This window comes from Thermobia domestica, chromosome 17 (assembly GCF_964235325.1).
Source record: "Thermobia domestica chromosome 17, izTheDome1.hap1.1, whole genome shotgun sequence".
NCBI lineage: Eukaryota > Metazoa > Arthropoda > Insecta > Zygentoma > Lepismatidae > Thermobia > Thermobia domestica.
This window is the reverse complement of record NC_137470.1, coordinates 131,617,670-131,643,239: the sequence shown is the minus strand read 5'-3', so window position 1 is coordinate 131,643,239 and position 25,570 is coordinate 131,617,670. Positions and strand designations below refer to the sequence as shown.

Below are 25,570 nucleotides of genomic sequence, written 5' to 3'. Positions count from 1 at the left end.
ATTATGTATTATTTTACAAATAAAGAGCTGTTTTCAAGAGGTTTATTTCGGATTTTTTTTTTGTAAAATTGACAAAACTACCTTGGTTGGTATACAGATCCACTTGGAGAACAGTTATGGAAATTTACAATTATTTACAATGTTTCACACTATCGATAATAGATTAGATTTCAATACATTAGAAACTATGTGCTTTTAAAATGTTCGAAATGGGTGGCATAATTAATTTCCAGTAACAATTGTACACTATTGATTTGTTATTCTGTATTTTACCACACAAGTAGCATTATCAATAACTTTGATTCTTTTACGGCAAAAATATTTTGTGAAATGTAACGGAAATTCAGAAGGCTTCTTTGCGAAATTTTCAATATTGATCTATACAGCTGAAGATTAAGTTTAATGTTTCTATTTAAAATTCAAAATATAGTTTGTCTACTAGGGTGGAGCGTTTTGCACTTTTGTTGGAAATTCGATGACGCCTAGTGCGGAAAAGGTGCCATTAGTGGCACCGACCTGACTGATTTTTTTTTTTAATTTTGGACCACCTCTTACCCTGCCCCAAGAGACTTAAAGTGTTTAAGTGTTTGGTGAGGCAACATACACAACACCAATGATAGAAAAGCTACTTGTCGTTCTTTTTGGAGTTACCTGATTGCTATAATACAATTATTTTATTTTAAAAAACTTGTAGCAATGCCAGTAAATAATTTTAAAATGTTTATGAGTCAAAGTGCAGCCATAAAAGCTCAGTTGTTGGAATTAATGTCCAGATTTTGTTTGGAATGCCACGTTAACAATGATTATAGGCATATCTCTTGATACAACACGATTTGTTTTTGGCAACTCTTCACTTGTTATGTACACCAACAGCAAATGCCATGTAGCGGCAGGTTACACAACTTCGTTTTTGCTTACATTGGCCACGCTCTTCGAGCGACGTCACAACGTCCGGCACCGTCCAGAAGATTCGCGTACCTCCTGCTCGCCTCGTTGGCTCCAGAACCTACGGTGACGTTTCTAGAATATTCTCGCTCGAAGTTCGGCGGTGGTATAAATATTGCGTACTTCGGCCAACAAATCCGACAGGCCAGTTTGTTCCAGCTTAAGCTTTAACGATTTTAGTTCGCTACTGCTTCTGTTAAGACAGAGAGTTTCTGCATTGTACCTAAAGTTACAATCTTAATAGTGCGATACGATTCAGAGATGTTTTGTATACTTTAGTTTCCAAGTTCGTAAGCAATGGAAAGCAAGATGAAGAAAAAGACTCATAGCAGACCAACGCGTGAAACGAGGTTTATTTGGCACTCCAAGTGAAATGAACGAAGTGCAGTTACTCACGGACGCTGACGTTATGCGACATTATCATTGGTTTCGAAGTGGTTTAAGTGGTGAGGAAAGTGTAACTAAATTACCAGTGACTGACATTTGTAAACTAGTTTGACAAAGAGTTGTACGTATTTGGCGTAAAGCAAGCATTCCTGTGGTTTCGTAAAAGAGAGTTTTTGACATGCTGAAAACATTTTAGAGTAAGTGTCGCACCAAGAAAAAAACATTTCAGTCGACAAGGACAAGAAGCAACACTTCGTGCAGGTTTTTTGCACACGCGGAAAAGTCTCTTTTAGATATTGCATCTTGCAAATGTAAAACCGCCGAATATTTTATCTGTGAGAGGACACGCAAGATTCCAAAACGAGAATTCAGGTTTCTTTTGGACCAGAGAACATCATGGAAAATGAGCATTGGTAACATTGACGTCCGAACAAACAAATAATCTGTTTTCTATAGAAAAGAATTGCAACCAGTACCGCTCCCTTCGACGTTCCTCATCGATAAAATATTACTACAAGAACATAATGTCGCAGAAAGGAGTATCTCGTTCAGTGGAAAGGATATCCTTTCTCATTCAATTCGTGGATCCCTGCAATTTCATTGAAGAGGAAGAAGAATGGAACATGAGCAAGATTTTTACGTTACACTTCCCAGTAATAGTTCCATGGATTATTTTCCAGAAAATACATTGTCTTCATATATTACGAAACTACAAGGACGTGTAGAGTTTCGTCAGAAATGGGGTGTGGCAATTGTAGAGATTCATTATCCCATTCTTTACTAAACATTAACAGTGAAAACAATAAAATATGTTACAAATCATCAAGTAGTAATGATCAGGAACCGTAGAAGTTTGTAACGATCCCTGTGCGCTATTATAACAATATACGCTATATTATTCACGCAATTAATACACATCATAAAGAAACCCAATTTATTTATATCTCATGATGTAACTAATAATATATGCCTCATAAGACATCCCGATAAGGAAATCCATACTTCTGTACAATTCTCACCAAGTGTTAGTTTAATGCTTGGATTTGAACCGAAAAGTGATTTAAAAGATATGCAAAAGGGACTATATACACCGGATGTACGATTAGGTTTACCATCTCAAATGTAGTCTTCTGCGACATTATTGAATCTGTCATTGTTGGAGATACAATGGTACCCTTGCTACGAATTGTCAACATGGATCCTGTAAATCACACTTTTGGAAGTCATGCAGTACAAACCTTTAATCTTGCACATTATGTTCCGGTGGAAAAAATGAATTTTGAGCAAATACAAATCGATATAAGGGATAGCACAGATCATCGTATGTCATTCACCTTTGGAACGGTGTGTACAAAACTACATTTCCATCGTCGTCGTCATGACTGATCCGTATTTGCAATACTACCAAAAACAAGCGTTATCCGGTATCGGGAACATCTATGTAGGAAGGACATGGCATTGGAAGTTTCCTTGGTGGCTTATTTTGTTCAGTGTTACCACTTGTAAAGCAAGGAGCTAAAACTGTGAGAAAAGAATTATTAAAATCAGGTGCCAATACGATTAATGATGTTGCGATCTCGAATCAACCGCTGGGAGAATCGTTTCATCAAAGTATGCAAGAGGCGAAATCAAATTTTCAAGAAAAAGCTAAAAATAAGTTGAAAACTATGCTGGGAAGTGGATATCATAAACAAAACTGGGACCACTGCTCTTAGTTTGGGGTTGACCTTCCAACGAACAACAACATCATCAATTCTACGAAGAGACATAAATTATCACATAAGAAGAAGAAAAGATCATTGGCATCGATACCAGATATTTATGATCAATTCAACGATGGCTTTCTTGCATCATCAATCCTGTGAATGTTTAAAAAGTGAATTGGATATTTTTTCAACATTACTCACGCAAACCAGTGTACTGGACAATTGTATTATTGGCTATAAACCAATTAGTTCAATAGCTGAAAATTCACTAATAGAAATTTTAGTGAGTGGTAGCAGTCATGAATATATTCCCCAAAAGCTCGGCGATTGGTTTGGTTGCAAATTCGAAAGGCGTTGGACCAAACCTCAATTTTGTCACAAATATATCAGCGTGGCAAACTGCAAATAAGAGAATAAAACAAATTGTTAAGAATGACAATTTTATTATTGTGACGGAGTTGGATGACATCAACATTTACAGAATGACTTACTTAAGCAGTTCAAACAAGATGAATGGTAAGAAACAGATATAAGAGGAAAGCACTTCTTTCTTTCCCCCACCCCACCTAAAAAGAAACTCATAAAAAGAAAAAGTTATATAATATAAAGGTTTCATATAAAAGCCTAACAGCACTAAAACAAATAGCTAAACGAAACGGAAAACAGACAATCACAATAGGGGACACCAGTGGCGTAGCAGAATTGCGGCCCTCCCATGGAAGATAAAGAAATGGGACCCTAGTTGTAAACCCCATTGTTACAATAATAATAATAATAATAATAATAATAATAATAATAATAATAATAATAATAATAATTACTATTATTATTATTATTATTATTATTATTAAAAAGTTGTTTCCTTTTCAAAATCTCTGACTCTGCCTAGAAGCATGAATGCATATAGCGATCAAGTGTGCACGTTTTGTCAATGAGCGGTCCCAAAGGCCAAAAGGGGTGGAAATCTCCAAGAGAGAGAAATAAAAAAAACTTTCTTATGGTAAATTCTAGTTCAAATTTCGAAGCACTTGCTTTTGCACAATATTTTTTTTGCAGGGAACAGAAAAGTTCTGACACCTAAGAAATTATACCATTTAATATTGATAATTTGCAAGTGGATGTATTTTCATTGCAATTGGTGGTAATAAAGATATTATGATTAGAAAACAACATTGTAAAAAGTAAGTTTAATTTCTTCATCCATCGCAAGACTTAGGGGTCCCTTATACCTCGCCGCCTCCCGAATATCGATATCGAAAATTTAGAATGATATATCCATGTCCATATATTCGCAATATCGAATTTTTATATATGATAATATAGATATCGAAGATAGCGATGTATCGACATATAACAATCTCAGGTCCGAGAAGTGATGCTTGAAATATACTGGAATCAACAATCTAATTCTAAATAAGTTCTCCATTTCCGTATTCAATGTTGAGGGGGAAGGGTGTGAACCCGAATAGACATTTTAAGAAAAACAAATGTTAAGATAAAAGTAGGTTTTCCGTCTCCTCTTGAATACAAAAATTAACAGAAAACTATTACTGTAATTTACGTTTTACTTCTGTTTGTGATTGTTATCACAAATCAGCGACAGTACACATACTTTACATAGTATACCAATACACTCTATAACTTTCCACATCCAAGGAAGCCGGAAGATGGATTTCCTGTGATATTAAAGTGGAGTGTTCTACAAAATAGTCATAATTCATTGGCCATATATCTATCAGTATTTTGGTACAGACTAAGACCTACAAGACTAACTGAACTACAATTAGAGATTTCAATCCTTTTCTCTCAGACTAGAAGACTTCTGTATTTTCCTGAGATTTTCATTTTCATAATATAAGTCCCCTATCCTGGGCTATTTCTGGCTACCGAGGGTTCGAGGTAATCGGTAAACGAACTAGTAAAGTTTGTCGACTCTCAACTCTCGACAGTTTGTGAGAAGATATTTCAAAGTTCATGTTGTTATTTATTTGTTACAAAAACACTTCTAGTTGACTCTTTTCATGTAGAATTACTGAACTTGTAAACATTTACAATTATTGAAAAATGAATAATTATTTTTAAACATAAAAAGTCGTTACAGTTCAGTAGAATGCAGTAATAAAGGATAATATCGGGATAACGTATATGGCTTTAGAAAGACAATATAGAAGAGCGACGCATCAGTCTTTTCTGCTCATGGAGTTATTAAAAGACGATCATCGGGCAGTGGTCTTTAACATTGAAAAATATTGCTTCCCTAAATGTTTCCTAGTAACTTCCAATTTTCTTGTTCTTATTGTGAGGCGCAGAGGCTCAATGGTAGACTGCTTACTCTGGTGCGTGGGGGTCCTTATTGTTTCGATCTCCGGCCAAGTAAATTTGTGGAGGACAAGATCGTATCCGTGGGTTTTCTCAGGGTACTCCCGCTTCTTCCCGCTTTTCATTCCACCAATTCTTTATTATTACTGACTTACTTTATTCATTGGGCACGGTGGCTGAGTGGTAGAGCGCTTCCTCTTGTGCGTGGGGTCCTTATTGTTTCGATTCCTGGCGAAGGAACTTTGTGGTGGACACGGTCGTTTTAGTGGGTTTTCTCAGGGTACTCTCGCTTCTTCCCACTTTTCATTCCACCAATTTCTCTATTATCATTGACTTGGTTTAATCATTGGACGCGGTGGCTCAGTGGTAGAGTGCTTCCTTTCGTGCCTGGGTCCTTATTTTTTCGATCCCCATCAATTAAACTTGTAGTGGACAAGATCGTATCCGTGTTTTTTTCTCAAGGTACTCCCACTTCTTAACACTTTTCACTACACCAATTCCTCTTTTTCATTGACTTGATTCAATTATTGGGTACGGTGGCTCAGTGATAGAAAGCTTTCTCTGGTGCGTGGGGTCGTCACCGTTTCGATACCCTACCTGATAAGTTTGTGGTGGACAAGATAATATCCGTGGGTTTTGTCAGGGTCCTCCCGCTTCCTCCCACGTTTCATTCCACAAATTCTATTATCATTGACTTGCTTAAATCATTGTGCGCAGTGGGTCAGTGGTAAAGCGCATCCTCTGGTGTGACAAGTAAGTTTGTGATGGACAAGATCGTATCCGTGGGTTTTCTGAGGGTACTTTCGCTTCTTCCCACTTTTCATTCCTCTAATTTCTCTATTATAATTGATTACATTAATCATTGGGCGCGGTGGCTCACTAGTAGAGCGCATCCTTTGTTTGGCAAATTAAGTTTGTAGTGGACAAGGTCGTATCCATGGTTTTTCTCAGGGTACTCTCTCTTCCTCCCACATTTCATTCCACGAATTCCTCTTTTTCACTGACTCTCTTCAATCATTGGGCGCAGTGGCTCAGTGGTGGAGCGTTTCTTCTGGTGGGCCAAATAAGTTTGTGGTGTAGAAGATCGTATCCGTGGGATATGTCAGGGTACTTCCGATTCTTCCCACTTTTCATTACAGCAACTCCTCTATTATCATTGAATAGGTTAAATCATTGGGCGCGATAGCTCAGTGGTAGAGGGCTTCCTCTGGTAGGCCAAGTAAGTTTGTGGTGGACAAGATCATTTCCGTGGGTTTTGACATTGTACTCCTGCTTCCTCCCACATTTCATTCCACCAATTCCTCTTTTTCACTGAATCTCTTCAATCATTGGGCGCAGTGGCTCAGTGGTGGAGCGTTTCTTCTGGTGGGCCAAATAAGTTTGTGGTGTAGAAGATCGTATCCGTGGGATATGTCAGGGTACTTCCGATTCTTCCCACTTTTCATTACAGCAACTCCTCTATTATCATTGAATAGGTTAAATCATTGGGCGCGATAGCTCAGTGGTAGAGGTCTTCCTCTGGTAGGCCAATTAAGTTTGTGGTGGACATGATCGTATCCGTGGGTTTTGTCAGGGTACTTCCGTTTCTTCCCACTTTTCATTCCACATAATCCTCTATTATCATCGACTTGCTTTAATCATTGGACGCGGTGGCTCAGTGGTAGAATGCTTCATCTGTTGCGTGGGGTCCTTACTGTTTCGATCCCCTGTCTGAGAAATTTGTGGTGGAAGAGATCGTATCCGTGGGTTTTGTCAGGGTACTCCCGCTTCCTTGCACATTTCTTTTCAACAATTCTTCTATTATGATTGACTTGCATCGATCACTGGGCGCAGAGGTTCAGTGTTAGAGCGCTTCGTCTGGTGGGCCAATTAAGTTTGGGGTGGACAAGATCATATCTGTGGGTTTTCTCAGGGTACTCCCGCTTCTTCCCACTTTTCACTACACCAATTCCTCTTTTATCATTGACTTGATTCAATTATTTGGCACAGTGGTAGAACGCTTTCTCTGGTGCGTGGGGTCCTTACTGTTTCGGTCCCCTGCCTGATAAATTTGTGGTGGACAAGATCGTATCCGTGGGTTTTGTCAGGGTACTCCCGCTTCCTCCCATGTTTCATTCCACAAATTCTTCTATTATCATTGACTTGCTTCAACCATTTGGTGTAGTGGGTCAGTGGTAAAGCGCTTTCTTTGCTGAGCCAAGTAAGCTTGTGATGGACAAGATCGTATTCGTTGGTTTTCTGAGGGTACTTCCGCTTCTTCCCACTTTTCATTCCTCTAATTTCTCTATTATCATTGATTACATTAATCATTGGGCGCGGTGGCTCACTGGTAGAGCGTTCTCTCTGGTGGGCAAATTAAGTTTGTAGTGGACAAAATCATATCCGTGGGTTTTTTCAGCGTACTCTCGATTCCTCCCACATTTCAATTGCAATTGAATTCAATCATAAAATTTGCAATTAAATTTTCTCAATTGTTAATTGTTAATTTGTCACCAGGCAATTGAAATAATTAGTTGTTAATTGTCAATGGCAAAGAGCGCAATTGAAACGTTTAATTGTTAATTGCAATTGACAATTGAAACTTGTAATTGTTAATTGTAATTGAAATCAGCAATTAAAACTGAAGATAAGAAGATGTGTGTATATTGTGTTATCCACTTGTTACTGTTTAACATATTTCAAATAAAATAATTATAAGAAATGCTGCATAACTACCATCCCTTCGCCCCTCTCGGAAGAAAGCCTTGAAACGAAGTATTTTAAAATATATTATGTTTATGGTTCTATCCCCCTCGAAAGAACTCTATATGCCCGTGATGCATACAATAGAGATGGGCACGAGTGAATTCGAGCGAGTTTTCTTTGAAACTCGACTTGACTCGAATCAGACATCTTTGAGGTCGTCTCGAGAACTCACCTCGAAAAATTTCCCCCAACTCGAGTCGAATTTGGATCGAGTTTCGAGTCGAACCAATTCGAGCTAAATCCTTTGTGTAGTTCCAAGTACTACTCTCTTCAGGTATCCTACATACACAATATAATTATCAATGACACTACTACTACTACTATAACTAATTATTATTATAATACCGGGTATAAACATGAAATATAGGCGGTTTGTATCTGAATACTAAAAATTAGTTGACTCTCGATCTCGGTCGTCAAGAAATCTTCAAAAGGCAAGGACATGGTCACGAGGTTCTAGGTTTGAGTTCAGGAGGAGCAATTATTCGGGCTAGAACCAAAAAATATTAAAAGTTATAGGACTCCAGCCAAACATGTTCATAACTGCTCGACGCGGGTTTAGGGTTGTCAACGACTCAAGCGACTCGCTCACAGCTCATTCACTTATCGAGCAGAATCGAGAAATGAGCCGAGCCAACAGCTCACCCAACCGAGTCAGCTCGAGCCGAAGCTCACACGAACCGAACTGAACCGAGCTGATACCTTACCTTGACCGAGCCGGTTCGAGCCATCGACTCAGTTGAGCAGACTCGAACCCAGCTTATGAACTCCTTTCAACTGAGCTGGTTTGAGCAATTGGCTCCAATCGAGCCGAGTCGATGACTCGTCCCTACCGACCCGGCTCAAGCCCTCGGCTCAATTGAGCCCAGTCGATGGGTCATTCCAATCAAGCCAGCCCAAGCTGTTCGCTCAGTTGAAGAGAGCCTAGCCTGTTGACACCACTATCCCGGTTGGGTTTCTGCTTTGGCTAAAAAATTGGACCATGCAGTTCTCAACCTTGATGGTAAAACTGCAGTATATACTTATATTGGTGCTCACGGCGTCATTAACTTGTTCTTTCACCAACGAATTTTGAGGTAATTTGTTATGTATTTTCATTTGCGTGTTTTTGTGTCGCTTTGTGCGCCTATTCCCACATTTTGTGCGTTAACGGAAGTGGGTCAAAATGAGCCTACAACTATGGGGAACAAGTTATTGTTGTTCCGCCACCAACGAATTCCGAGTTCGCTTTTTTCGCATTGTTTAGTGACAGTTTCTTGTCGTTTTTGAGAGCGTACTTTCACGTTTGGTGTGTCTCAGGAAGTGGGTCAAAATGGGCCTATGAATGTAACGAAACAAGTTAATACTGTTCCTCCACCAACAAATTTAGAGGACGTTTCCTTTACATCGTTTAGTGCGTATTTTCTACTGTTTTCTTTGCTTACTTCCAAGTTTTGAGCATCACCAGAAATGCTCCATCAAGGTGTGAGGAAAAAGAGGCATTGTTCCGCCACTATCGAATTTTTATGTCGTTCCTTTCGCATCGCATAGTGCCTGTTTTATACCGCTTTGTGCGCATATTTCAACTTCAGTGCGACAACGAAAATGGGTCAAGCTGGCCTATAAGTATAGCGGAATAATAGTCAAATGTTGAGGTCATTTCCTTCACATTTTTTTGTGCGTGATTTGTGTCGCTTTGTGCATCAGTGGAAGTGGGTCTAAATGAGCCTTGAAAGTGGGATGAATATGTCTTTTTCTGACATATTTGTAGGTCCTCTTTGACCCAATCTCTTGGGACACAAAACGTGGAAATAGACGCACAAAACGACACAAAAATGGCACTAAACGTTGCGAAAGAAATGACCTCGAAATTCGAAAATGGCGGAACTCTTATTCATTTTCGCCCCATCTTGAAAGCCCATTTTGACCCACTTCCGGTACCGCACAAAACGTGCGCACAAAACTGAACAAAACAGGCACTAAGCGATTTGAAGGAAACGACCTCGAAATTCGTTGCTCGCTGAAGAGCATTAACTTGTTCCGAAATTTTTGTAGGGCCATTTTGACTCATTTCCGGTGATGCACAAAACGTGGGAATACGCGCACAAAACGGTAGAAACCACGTAGAAAACGATGCGAAAGAATGCACCTCGAAATTCGTTTGTGGCGGAACAGTGGGTCATTATTGTTCCACCATGGTGGCCCATTTTGATCCACTTCCGATGATACACAAAACATGGAAATAGGCGCAAAAATCAGCACAAAACACGCACAAAGCGATGTGGAGGAAACGACCTCGAAATTCGTTGGTGGCGGAACAGCATTAACTTGTTTCGTTACATTCGTGTTCCCATTTTGACCCACTTCCGGTGACGCACAAAAAGCACAAAACAGGCCCTAAACAATGCGAACGACACGACCTCGAAATTCGATAGTGACGGAACAGTTTTCATTTTCCTCACACTTTAGAGGCCCATTTTGACACACTTACGGTAACGCACAGACGTCGAAATAGGGGCACGAAACAGGTATTAGTCGATGGGAAATTAACGATCTCGAAATTCAGTAGGGGCGGAGCAGTGGGTCATTTTCGTTCCACCTTCGAGGCCCATTTTGACCCACTTCCAGTAGCGCATAAAACATGAAAATACACGCTAAAAACGGCAAGAAACTGGCACTAAACAATGCAAAGGAAGCGACCTCAAAATTCGTTGGTGGCGGAACAGTGGGTCATTTTCGTCCCACATCGGAGACCCATTTTAACCCACTTCCCATGATGCACAAAACGTGGAAGTAGGCGCATAAAACGACACAAAGCGATGTGAAGGAAGCGACCTCGAAATTCGTTGGTGGCGGGACAGGAATAACATGTTACGACATTTTTGTAGGCCTATTTTTACCCACTTGCGGTGACGCACAGAAAGTGAGAATAGGAGGAAAATAGCGCAAAACGATGCAAAAGGAACCATCTCGAAATTCGTTGGTGGCGGAACAAGTTAATGACGCCGGTACTCACGGCATTTGACGCTGTGTCGTAATAAAAATCTATTGTCGTTTCGCTATCGAGACGAGACGTGTGTTTAGCGTTCAGAGTTCAAGAAAATCAAGTTGTGAGAAGAAGAGACATAAAATTTGTACTGCAAACTTAATTACATGGAAATTTTTTGTTTGTACGGTACGCTTAATTCTATGGAATATTTTATACTTTTTTCATTTACGTTGGTCTCCTTTACCTTGATTTGGGACTTTCAAATTTTATTCCTATTTCCACTGAAAAGTATCTATAATTCAAAAAGGAAATAATTATCATCAATAATTATAATAATTATCTATATAATTGAATTCATTGTAATTTTGTCCATGAGAAAACTTTACCATTTCGTACTAGCTGTTATGCCCGTTGTTCACACCGGTCAGATAAAATATTAATGTAAACAAACTGAACAATTGAAAAACAATTAAGAAACATTTCTAAAATTGGATACATTTTTTGGGAATATATACCCAACAACGTACATGTGTTTTCATTGGGAAGGCCGATAGCGGCTGAACTTGAACGTAAACACTATCGGGGTTGTCACTATACATCTCAGCATTCCCGATAAACATGCATTCGACACAAATATTGGTCATTTTCTACTACTTTTACATGTCTCGGTAAACGCCCCCTGAGACCCCCTTGGTTCGAATTGTGAAAAAAATTTGCTGTGGCCCCCAGCCAATACCGCGAAACTATGTATGTGACACTAACATCTGCCATTTTCTACTACTTTTTACATATCCCGGTAACAGCACCTCCTCGGGATGATCCTCTGGTTCCAATTTTGAAAAAAAAACAACGCCCCTGGCCCGCAGCCGATGAGGGCTGTGTTTGGAAGTCAACGCCTGTGGAATTATCACCATTCATCTCAGCGACAGCGAAAACTATGAATTTGACACTAATATCGGTCATTTTCCATTATTTTTTCATGTTTCGCAATTCACCCCCGGTGACCCACGGCCCGCATACAATGGTGGCAAAATTTGACAATCATCGCTAATGAAAGTATCACCATTGATCCCAGCGACCGCGAAAACTACGGATTTGACGCTAATATCGGTCATTGTGGATTATTTGTACATGTCTCGTGATCCCCTTCATAATGCCCCCATTTCTTAACTGATGGGAACTAAATCTGAAAGTAAACGCGGTCTTGAGTTTCACCATTGAGCTCAGCGACCCCGAAAACTATGGATTTTGACATTAATATCGGTCATTTTCGATTATTTTTACATGAGTAGATGGGGGACACTTGACCCACGGTAGCTGAAAAATCGCCTTTTTTCCCATGGTCTCCTGAGAGCAAGGACTCAATTTTCCACTGTCTCACGATACGCTATGACCCACGCCCCGTCCACCCATGGTCTTTTACGAACTCCATGTTAGGGGTGTATTCATTCCCTTTTATGAGCACTTTTTAGGGGGTGTACTCGTTCCCTTTTATGAGCACTTTTTAGGGGGTGAACTCGTTCCCTTTTATGAGCATATTTTCCACCCCTTACGAACACATAGAAGAGCAGATAACACACAAGACTACGTAACACTCAGCAGAGCTGATAACACATAAGAGTACGTAACATAACAAGGGTGTACTCGTTCTCTTTTATGAGCACATTTTAAGGGGTGAACTCGTTCCCTTTTATGGTCACTTTTTCAACCCCTATTTGAACATAGCAGAAATTACACTGAGACTATGAACACACAGCAGAGCAGATAATACATAGCACAGCTAATAAAAGAGTATGGCTCATTTTTCAACCCTTATTTTACCATAACACATATTACATAAGACTACGAGCACATTCTCCAACCCTTATTTAAACATAGCAGAGAATACATGGAGACTACGAACATAGCAGAGAATACATGGAGACTACGAACATAGCACAGATTACATAGCAGAGCTAATAAAAGAGTATGGCTTATTTTTTAACCCCTATTGTAATATAGCAAACACCTATGTAACATAGCAGACAATGAATACCAACATAATAGAGGGGTGTACTAGTTCAACCCCTATTTATACATAGCAGAGGTAATAAAAGAGTATGGCATATTTTCCAACCCCTATTTTAACATAGCAGAAATTACACTGAGACTAGGAATACTCAGCAGAGCGGAGAATACATAAGATTCGTTCCACCCCTATTTGAACATAGCACAGCTAATAAAAGAGTATGGTTCATTTTTGAATCCTTATTTTACCATAACAGAAATCACCCAGAGAGTACGAAACATAGCGAAGATTAAACATAATCCATTTTAGGGGGTGTACTCGTTTCAACCCTTATTTTAACATAGCAGATAATACATAAGCCTACGTACTTTTTCCACCCCTTATTTTACCATAGCAGAGACTACGAACACATAGTAGAGCAGATAATCTTTAACACTTTTCCACCCCTATTTTTACCATGGCAGATAATACATAAGACTACGTAACATAGCAGGGGTGAACTCGTTCCAACCCCTATTTTAACATAGACAATGAGCACATTATAACAAAGATTACTGAACCGTCCACCCACGGTCTACAGATAGTCATTTTAAGGGGTGTATTCATTCTCTTTGATGATCACTTTTTCCACCCTTATTTGAACATAGCAAATTCATTTCACCCCTAATTGAACATAGTAGAGATGTATTCGTTTAGGGTGTATTCATTCTCTTTTATGAGCACCTTGAACCGGCGACCCACGGTCTTTTACGATCTCCATTTTAGGGATGTACTTGTTCCCCTTTTAACCCTTATTTCCCACAGAGGCTACGGACATAGCAGATTACATAGCAAACGGGGTGTATTCGTTCCAACATAGCAAAGAATTCTTTTTTACCTGGGTCTTATAGTTTATGTGGGATACGCCCTTTGTATGACAATTTTAACCGATTTGGATGAAACTCGGCATATGGGGTTTTCGGACATGCTGAGTACGAATATTATATTTATTTCTACCTGGGTGTTATAGTTTGTGGGATACGCCCTTTGTATGACACTTAAAACCCAATCACTCATAAACGAAGCAACATATTGAGGTGGTGTTTCCACATTTAGCAATTGGTCATTAACTACTAAAAGTTCCAAAAATAATTACCATCGAGTTCAAAGGTCAACATACTTAAAACCTAATAACACGAAAACTGGGTCACATATTGAGGTGCTGTTTCCAAATCTAGTAACTGGTCATCAACTACTACAAGTTCCAAAAAATGATCATCGAGGCCAAAGGTCAACATACTTAAAACCTAATAACACGAAAACTAAGCTACATTTTGAGGTGGTGTTTCCACATTTAGTAATTTGTCAACAGGTACTACAAGTTCCAAAATACTGATCATCGAGGTCAAAGGTCAACATACTTAAAACCTAATAACTCAAAACCAGAGCCACATATTGAGGTGCTGTTTCTACATTTAGTAATCGGCCACCAACTACTACAAGTTCCAAAATACTGATCATCGAGGTCAAAGGTCAACATACTTAAAACCTAATAACACGAAAACTGAGCCACATATTGAGGTGCTGTTTCCAAATCTAGTAATTGGTCATCAGGTACTACAAGTTCCAAAATAATGATCATCGAGGTCAAAGGCCAACATACTTAAATCCTAATAACACGAAAACTGAGCCACGTATTGAGGTGGTGTTTCCACATTTAGTAATCGGCCCCCAACTACTACAAGTTCCAAAATAATGACCATCGAGGTCAAAGGTCAACATACTTAAAACCTAATAACACGAAAACTGAGCCACATTTTGAGGTGGTGTTTCCACATTTAGTAATTGGTCAACAGGTACTACAAGTTCCAAAATACTGATCATCGAGGTCAAAGGTCAACATACTTAAAACCTAATAACTCAAAACCAGAGCCACATATTGAGGTGCTGTTTCTACATTTAGTAATCGGCCACCAACTACTACAAGTTCCAAAATACTGATCATCGAGGTCAAAGGTCAACATACTTAAAACCTAATAACACGAAAACTGAGCCACATATTGAGGTGCTGTTTCCAAATCTAGTAATTGGTCATCAGGTACTACAAGTTCCAAAATAATGATCATCGAGGTCAAAGGCCAACATACTTAAAACCTAATAACACGAAAACTGAGCCACGTATTGGGGTGGTGTTTCCACATTTAGTAATCGGCCCCCAACTACTACAAGTTCCAAAATAATGACCATCGAGGTCAAAGGTCAACATACTTAAAACCTAATAACACGAAAACTGAGTCACATTTTGAGGTGGTGTTTCCACATTTAGTAATTGGTCAACAGGTACTACAAGTTCCAAAATACTGATCATCGAGGTCAAAGGTCAACATACTTAAAACCTAATAACACGAAAACTGAGCCTCATATTGAGGTGTTGTTTCCATATTTAGTAATCGGCCACCAACTACTACAAGTTCCAAAATAGTGATCATCAAGGTCAAAGGTCAGCATACTTAAAGCCTAATAACACGAAAACGGATCCATATATTGAGATGGTGTTTCCAAATTTAGTAATAGTTCATCAGGTACTGCAAGTTCCAAAAATAATGACCATCGAGATCAAAGGTCAAACTCTCAACGGAGCTACATATTGAGGTGCTGTTGCCACATTTAGTAATTGGTCATCAACTACTACAAGTTCCAAAATACTGACCATCGAGAGCTAGTAAACGGAGCAACGAATACATTTTATACCAAGCAGAAAAAAGTGAAGAATGAATAAATTTTTGTGACTTATTTGCTATTGTACTAACGAGAAAAAATCAAAACAACGCCATTTTTAACTAGCTCAGAATTTCTGTACAGTTTTGGGTTATTCAAAATAAACGAATAGGGCGTTAGTGGTAGGGCGTTTCCTCTGGTGGGCTAAGAAAGTTTGTGGTGGACAAGATCGTATCCGTGGGTCTTGACAGGTACTTCCGCTTCCTCGCACATTTCATTCCACCAAATCCTCTATTATCAGTTATTTACTTTAATCATTGGACGCGGTGGCTCAGTGGTAGAACGCTTCCTCTGGTAGGCCAAGTAAGTTTGTGTTGCACAAGATCGTATCAGTGGGTTTTGTGAGGGTACTTCCTCTTTTTCCCACTTTTTATTCCACCAATTTCTTTATTATCATTGACGCTTTAATCATTGGGCGCGTTAGCTCAGTGGTAGAGCCCTTCCTCTTTTACATGGAGTTCTTATTGTTTCGATTCCCGGCCTAGTAAGTTTGTGGTGGACAAGGTCGTATCCGTGGGTTTTCTCAGGGTACTCCCGCTTCCTCCCACATTTCATTCAACCAATTCTTCTATCATCATTGACTTGCTTTAATCATTGGAGAGGTCTTGGTGCCTTGAGCATTTCGGTGATGTCAGAAATCAGATTCGGTTCCAAGCATTTGGGTTGTGATGTAAACCTTTGCTGTGGTTCAGTCTCAGTATTTTATTATGCGAGATAAAACTATCCATACAGCTATAAATGTTTTTTGTACCTTGCGCAACCAGGTATTAAGATTGAGCCAATTCGGAAACTCATTTCTGGCGCTTTGAGGCCAGGAACAAATTTCAAACATTACGTTGTCCTCAAACGACTAGGATCTTTCCAATGTTACAATTCGTGTCAACAACGCCATGTTTAAAAGGGGAATAGAAAGGACCCGAGTCTAAAATTTCGGGACCCAGTTTCTTGAGGTTCAAGGCTAGGGATCAATTTCTGACATCACAATTGTGCTCAACGGATAAAAACCTTTCAAATGCCCCCAACCCCGTCCAACAACTTCATGCGTAATAGGTGAATAGAAGGGACCCGAACCCATAACGTCAGTACCCCCTTCCTTGAGATTCGAGGCTTGGGCCTGATTTCTGACATTACTACTGCACTCAGGGGACCCGGACCTTTCCAACGCTACCACTCGCGTCCACCAACTCCAAGTGTAACACGTTCCCCTGACGTAGGAGAATCGACTCCATGCTTTTTTCATAATTATTCTCCAAATGGGTTTGTATACAAGGTAGTTTTGTCAAGTTTAGCAGCATGTCTAAAATAACCCTCTTGACAGCGGCTCTTATTTGTTAAAGAATACGTAACGATCAGTTTTGGCTGTTGCAATGATCTGTCCAAGCGGCTTGGTAAAAAAAATCAGCGTAGCATAACAACAAAAAGGTGTTTCTCTTATATGTTAAAAATAAAAGCACAGAAAGGAAAAGTCAAAGCTTGGTAAGGTGAGTTTCGGGGGACGCCGAATTCTACTTCGCCCTGGGCAACGAAATTTCTAACTACGGCTCTGCGCTCGAACATTTATCGGTCTTTCAGAGTCTCATCCCTTACCTACAACAACGTAGTTTGATTAACCTGTTATACAAAACGTTTGCAAAGAACCTGTGAGTGTGACTTATTGATAGCTATGCAATATATTGACAGAGTGCTTGTCTTCAGTTTAGCAACGAAGTTGCCCTTAGGCGAAATATCACGTTGCTCTCTACTTTTGTCTGTGCCTTGTAAATCGTAACATTGTGTTTAAAGGCGAACAGAAACAAGGTCAGTTGCAGTGACGACGCCAGCCTTAATTTCTTAGGGGGGCAAAGGAGGGGCAGAAACATTTTTTTGGGGGGCGACTATTTTTGCATACCAAAAATAATAGTTTTATAATGTTTCACTCATGCTCCTACAAATTTGCAACTAACAATTAAGGTAACGTCTGCACATGAAATATTTTAAATGCAACTTTTGATAGCTTAAACCTAAACTAAATGACTTTTGCGTATGCTACAAGTAACATATTCGTCTATATTACACGTAGTAATCTATTTTGATCAGGGGCGTCATTTCAGACTTCACTTGGGGGGGGGGAAGAGCACGACCGACGTAAGGCTTTCACGTTTTGTACTAGTATATTAGTAGGCAATCAATTAACGTATATGTATTCCTCATACTCTTGGGGGGAAGCAATTGCCCCCTCCTGCCCTCCCTAAATGACGCCCCTGATTTTGATATTCCGAAGTTATAACGGAAAATGTTAATGAGAGGACATTTCATGATTATATAGCACAAGTTCGATTTCTACAGCACCTTACATGTGTCTATGGAAATAGTGAAAAAACAAAAGTGTACCTTTCTTAATGGAGCATAATTCTCCTGTTGCCATGTGCTGCAGAGAACATATCCACCACTTTCGATAGCTCAAGAAGTTTGCATTCTTCTTTCTCTATCGCTAGAACAGCCAAATGCGTTAACCTGGTATCCAGCATTCTATTACGAGCAAGGCTTTTAATTCGCTTCAAACAAGAAAACGTTCTTTCGCATGCAGCGCTGGAGACTGGAATTGTCAGAGAAATGATTGCCAGTTTGTGAACTTCATGGAATGCCAACCTGTACTTAGTCAAGAAGCGGATAAAATCCAATAAATGAACGACTTTAGTACCATCTTCTTCGCTTCGTTTCAAAGTTTTAGGTAATATTTGCATTTCGGCCTTCAATGATGTAAGGTCACATGAATATAATTTAGCGAATGGAAGAGCAATATCATAATTCAAAAAAGCGTCTGATTGTGGCAAAAATGCACTCATACCAGTAAGAACAGAATTACTTGTAAATCTCCTGACCAGTTCCATAATGATTCTATCCATAATTATAAGGAATAAATGTGATCGTAAGGATTGTTCATTATCTTCGAAGGCATTGGCACTGGTAGAACACTGTTCAGTTATCAAAAATCTTGTGAATTTTTCTGGTAGTTTTCTCTTTCTCTTTTCTTTTGTCTCAATGCCATTTTCCTTACATATTCTCAACGCCTCTTCGTATATTTCATGGTGGAAGTTGCCTTCTCTCTTTGATTTCAAATCGTCAATCAAAGAGTTTATAAGTAATAAGGCTTTTGAAATTTCAGAATCTTTGCTCTGTAAATAGTCAGATACACCCTTAGTTAGAACCAATATCTCGGTAAACAGAGATAGAAGATAAACAAAACGAAATTCTACTTGGTAGAGGAGCCCTTTTGCTTGACTTGCATGAGAAGTTGTCCCTTCTGACAAGTTAATGAGAAGTACTATAATAACACTCAATGTGTTTCTAATTGCTAAACAAGCCTGTAAATGACTTGTCCATCTTGTTGGACAGATGCGCTTTAACTCTACTGCGGATCCAGTCATTTCCTTTTGTAATGATATGAACGAGGAATGGATACTTGAGCCGGACATGAATACATAAAGATCTTCCACAAGCGAAATGAAGCTTTCAACTTCTCCAACTTTCTTGCATACATCGATTATCACTAGATGAAGCCGGTGATTCATGCAGTGTACATACAGAGCTTGGGGAACTTCTTTCTGGAATCGACTTTGAACACCACTGACAGAACCACTCATGACGCTAGCTCCGTCGTACGTTTGTGCCACACAGTTATTGATATCAATGGAATTTCTTAAAAGAAGTTGCTTTATATGATTGAAGAGGGATTCAGCGTCCAGTGCCTCAAGAGCAGCAAATCCCAAAAATCTTTCCTTTATCTCGCCATGAAATACGTAACGAAGGACAATTGATAGCTGTTCTTTCTTCGTTATGTCCTTAGTTTCGTCAACCATCAATGCAAATACTTTAGCTTCTTCCACTTCTTGACTTATTTTTCTTGTGATGAGTGTAGACATCACGTATATAAGCTCATTTTGGATAGAACTATGCACATACTTTGCATTCTGAGGACCTGTTTCAATACGTTTCCGGACGATTTCGTCGTATTTTGCAATGAACTTTAGAAGCTCTAGAAAATTTCCTCTGTTAAGACTTTCTTCTCCTTCCTCATTTCCACGAAAGGCAAGTCCTTGCACAGATAGGTAACGCAGAACATCGGCAATTACAGATACATAGTGTCTATTTTCTTTAATAATCTGTTCATGTTGTTCACTTAGTTTTGAAATAACTGACGGTTCACCACTAGAATAATTGGACCATGAGACTATTGCGTTTTTATGGTCCTCTGAATTCTCATGTTGCCTGAATCCATCCGCAGTTAAAGCTTTCTTCCAATTCTTAAATCCAATGTTCTTGAATGTTGCTCTTCCATCTGCTTTAGTAGAGAAAAATCGACATGGAAAGCAAAAACACGAATCTTCAATTACACTATATTCCAACCATTTGAATTGATCGTACCAAGATGAATTGAAATGTCTGTAATCTTTTCCGAAACGTGTTCTAGGAAATCTTTTTAACTTTGGTTGTGTAGGTCCGTCATCCACATTCTGAGAAATGTCCTCAACTCCAGGTACTTTCCTTAAAGATGTTTGCTTCATAGCTAAAGAAGCACAAAACTTTTCGAAGTCCTCTTTTCCAATACTATCTTCTTCACACTCACTTATCTCACTTATTTCATTATCACTAACACTGTCAATAGGCAGTGGCATTACATCACCAACACTGTCGATAGGCAGTGGTATTACATCACTAACACTGTCAATAGATCGTGCCATTGCATCACTAACACTGTCAATAGGATGTGGCATTTCAGCAGTAGAGGCAACACATTTTTTACTTGATCCCGCTACAGCACCCTCACTGAAATAATCTGAGATTTTTCTTTTCGAAGCCATCGATAGAGTTCAAGAATAAAGCACTGGCACTCACAACGCTCGATCGTAATTGTAAATCCGATATAGTTAGCAATGTGACAACCTGCCAAAGAAAAAAGGACAATAAAATTCTTAGACGCGAAATTACGTAGTAAAATTGAGCTGACTGTCTGTATTTACAATACATACACAATATGTACAGGGTTATTTTTTAACTTAATACGGCAAAGTACCTTGAGTATAATACACATCGAACAACATAAAATATAAAACAATGTTAATATTTTCGATCCCCCGCCGGTGGCAACTTCGAAACAATATATAAAACCCGTCATTTTTTTTGTTGGACATTCGGATTCTCGACACTTTTTTTCGATTTCTGATGGACGGCACTTGATCAATGAAAAGGCATCTTGAATTCATTAAGGTATTCATTAAGGTATCTTGAATTTGAATAACCACGTTTCATTCAAGAATAAATCTACGGTAAACAATGCCACTAATTTGTAATAAGTATTACTCGATTCCTGATAGATTACATTACGTTCAGCAAAAAATACAGTACTGTAAATGAACTTCATTTATTTCACTGGGAATCCCATGTTCTATTGAATTGCGCTTCACTGTTGATCAAAAGTGGATACGATGGAACTTGTTTTCTGTATCTTTTCTCAGCATAGAGATGACTTTTTCTTCGGTAAGTCCCCCTTCTTTCCCCATCAGTTACAGTAATAGCTCAAATCATTACCTCCAACTTCGAAATGTTTATTGATCCTTGCATCAAATGATTGTGCACATCTTAAAGTGAGTCTTCTGTATTTTAAGCGCAAACACCCTTGATTTACGAATTTGGCATTTATTGTTAACTCTTATCCTTTTTTCCAGTAATCTCCAAAATTTGGCGATCTGACAGGCCAATTTACTACATCTGTCGATCTAACAAATATTATAGTATCGATTTAGTACCTCCTGTACAACAATCATGTTGAAACCACAAGTTTTGTAACATAAAATGACCCGGTTACCATATCATTTTTCAGTTTCCCCCTATCCCACCCCTAAGTGGGGAAGTAGGAGGCTAATTTTAGAAATTTCTCCCTGCAAAATATTAACTTTTTTCGTACATTTTTTCGTCCGATAGTTTCCAGTATGAAGTAACAAAATTCATTCTATATATACACACTCTTATCCCTCGTTTTAATGGATCTCCTCCATTTTTTATATCGGTTAAAAAGGGAGAACGAAATGTCCAATTTTCCTGATTGTCCATAAGTACCTGCAGTGGCTAATATCCACTGCAAATGTCTGCACTAGCTACTCTCTACAATTTCATTGCAAAAAAAGTCGAATAATACAGCACTATGTACTTTTAATCAAGCACAATATTCAACCTAGCTGTGTAAAATAACGGATACATTGTAAATGTGCCTTATAAGACAGTCATTCAACATTTTTTTTATTTAAAATCAGAACTTTCAGACTAAACCGTCTCCTCCAGATTTTGCGCGTCTCTTCCGAAATTTGTTAAATCGAGGTCCAATTATTTTCTATTGTTATTTTCATAGTCTTTGAAAATGCGAAGTATTACTGAAAAACAAAATAAAATTAATGCTAAACTGGTAACTTGACAACAGATCTCCCCTCATTTCCTGCCTACTCGTTATTTAACACTGTATCCGGAATCCTAAACCTTGCTGCAATCAACAATACACTCATGTATTCTGTTGATGCATGTATGCACTGAGAATTTCAATTTAAACAAGTACAGATTTTCTGTCAATATTCCTTGTGAATACGATTAATCCGAGATAGATTACTTGTAAACCTTGTCATCAATATTCCCTATCACAGCAAATTGAAATTTCCTCAACTATTTGGTTTTTAAGGTACATACGCTGAGTAAAACGCAAAAGAAACGGATACGAACCTTGATTCGCTCAGCTCAATTAACCCATATAGAATAATTATTACAATGATAATTTCTTTATAATCAAAGGATAAACACAACGTCATCATAAGTAACTATAAGTTCTAATATGTTTATTCATTTTAAAAATCCCTAATTAATTTCACTGCCTGGCAAGAATATTCCGAAAATGGATAAAAATGTTCTCTTCTTAATACCACTCCAAATATGTTATGCAATCCAAATCTCTAGAAAGATTCCCTGAATCTATACCAAATTTTATAATAATTATTATAGATTTTAAACTGAATAATTGAAACTAAAATCATTACTCATTTCTTGTTATTTAAAGGAAAAATGTTTACTTTTCCCCTTTTTTCTATACAATAACTTAAATTGGCTGAAGAGAAGTCGATATTTACTTGAGTCATGTAAGTTCATATACATACAATTAGAAACAGCAATGTTGTATGAACATTGTTCGAGCACAGCAAACCAACAATCCAACAATCTGTTATCGATTTACTGCAAGAAAAGTTAAATTATTATTATGCTTTTCAGGCCTCTGACGTGATCATGCCTGCTCATCCAGCAAATTTGACGAATGTCGATAACAGTTGTCATTAAATTTTCGTTCCACCAAGGAGAAACACCTAAAACTTAAGTAAAAATATGAAGAAATCAGTGAAACACTATGGAACTCTCTTCCACCATGTAGAGTGATGAAGTGAGTGAAACAGTTTAAACTGGCGATTTCTCAACACATAATGTTCTAGTCCAGGATAACCAAAAGCATTGGCTGCCCCCGAAATCGTGGATGAAATCCATAATATTACTCTTAAAATTTGCAGAATTTCAGCGAAATGTTTCCCCAAACTCAAATAACACTTGAAAAGGTGCCATTTTGGATCTGATAAGGGTAATGCTACGAACAGTGTTGCGAAGAACAGTCTCCAGATATTTTAAACTGATCTGCACCGTGAAAGGAAGTATATTGAACTTCGGGGAAAGAATGGAATAACTAAAATTCCATCATCCCACTGGCACGCCTTATGGCTTGAACTACGAAATTTTCAGCAGCTCCTCGTACATTTCTGCTCAATATGGTCAGTGCTTTGAAACAAAAGGGAGCAATAGTGCATGCCAATTACTAACTAAAAGTCAGTACTCTGACTCTGACAATAAGTTTTATTGGGAGCAAATCAATTTAATCCCATACATTTCTTATCATTATTTTCAATGAGGGAAAGCACATCATTTTTATATGCTTCAAAAATTAAGCTCTGGTACACGCAAATTATACTGTTATAAGCCCGTCCTATGAGTATTGAATGTGAAGAACGTTTCAGAAAAAATATAGAACCTTTAAATAAAACAAAATGAGTAACTGAAAATTTCAAATCTGAATAAATACACACGAGTTATTCAATGTATTTAATATAATTAATAGTCTTACCTTTCTTTTGCTTCTAATCGAAGTTGATATGCAAGAAAAAAACACGTAAACCAACTCTCCTATTGTTGTTTTCTAGACACAATGAAAGCTCTGTTTTCAGTTGAATCGAATATGCAATGTTGCCACTTCTCGCAAAAAAGTGTTGCCTATTATCAATGTTGGAAATTAAAATTCTTAAGAAAGAACTGTAACTGAAATTTACCGGAAAAAGCGCTTCGTGTATATCCAGAAGTTCAAAGAAAAAAGCTTGACCAGTAACCCGCCGCATAGTAAATACATGGATAATACGATTTGACAATGAGATTGGTTATGATACTGACGTATAAAATACCATATTTAGAATGTTTTAAGATTGTAGGAGTCTGGGGGGGCAGTCGGGGGGGCAAGAGTAGCGACCAGGGGGGCGCTCGCCCCCCTTGCCCCCCCTCTGGCGTCGTCACTGGTCAGTTGTCTAGTTCTTTGTAGAACAACTGATAAGACATTTGTGTCTTTTACACAAATACTTTTTGCTAGATTGCTGTTTGAAGCCTTTTTGCATTATACTTTATAAAACAACATATCCAGATTCAGAGAATCCCACAGAAATTTTGAAGAAAGGTGAAAAAATATCTTTATTATTCAGAATTATTATTATTATTATTATTATTATTATTATTATTATTATTATTTACCAGCTTCTCTCGTTGATAAAAATCGTAATTTGGCATTTATTAAAAGTAGTATGACTGGGTCTAGAGACAGAAGAGAGGGGATCTTATTGCCAGATATATTGCTCAGACTCGGGTTCTTTCTATTCCCCTTTTAAACATGGGGTTGTTGGACGCGGATGTACCATTGGAAATATCCTAGTCGTTTGAGGACAGCGTAATGTCCGAAATCAGTTCGTGGCCTCAAAGAGCCAGAAATGAGGTTCCGGATTGCCTCAATCTCAATACCTGGTTGGGCAACATAGAACAACAATTATAGCTGTATGGATGGTTTTATCTCCCGTAATAAAATACTGAGATTGAACCACAGCAAAGGATTACATCACAGCCCAAATGTTTGGGACCGAATCTGATTTTTGACATCACCGCAATTCTCAAGGGAGGAAGACCTCTCCAATGATTAAAGCAAGTCAATGATGACAGAAGAATTGGTTGAATGAAATGTGAGAGGAAGCGGGAGTACCCTGAGAAAACCCACGGATACGACCTTGTCCACCAGAAACATACTAGGCCGAGAATCGAAACAATAAGGACCCTATGCTCCAGAGCAAGGGCTCTACCACTGAGCCACCGTGTCCAATGATTAAAGCAAGTAAATGATAATAGAGGAATTTGTGGAATGAAAAGAAGGAAGAAGCGGGAGTACCCTGACAAAACCCACGGATACGATCTTGTCCAACAAGAACGTACTTGCCCGGGGATCGAAACAATAAGGACCCCACGCACAAGAGGAAGCGCTATACCACTGAGACACCGCGCCCAATGATTACAGCAAGTGAATAATAATAGAAGAATTGGTGGAATGAAAAGTGGGATGAAGCGGGGTACCCTGAGAAAACCCACGGA

At 38.6% G+C, this 25,570-nt stretch overlaps 1 protein-coding gene across 1 annotated transcript; it reads right to left on the bottom strand.

Annotated features, from left to right (window-relative positions):
* Positions 1-18,210: 18,210 nt before the first annotated feature.
* LOC145674178 (zinc finger MYM-type protein 1-like) lies at positions 18,211-20,676 on the bottom strand. The gene has a single exon (XM_081744012.1). It carries the CDS (start codon positions 20,674-20,676, stop codon positions 18,211-18,213), a length of 2,466 nt encoding a protein of 821 aa, XP_081600138.1.
* Positions 20,677-25,570: the final 4,894 nt, after the last annotated feature.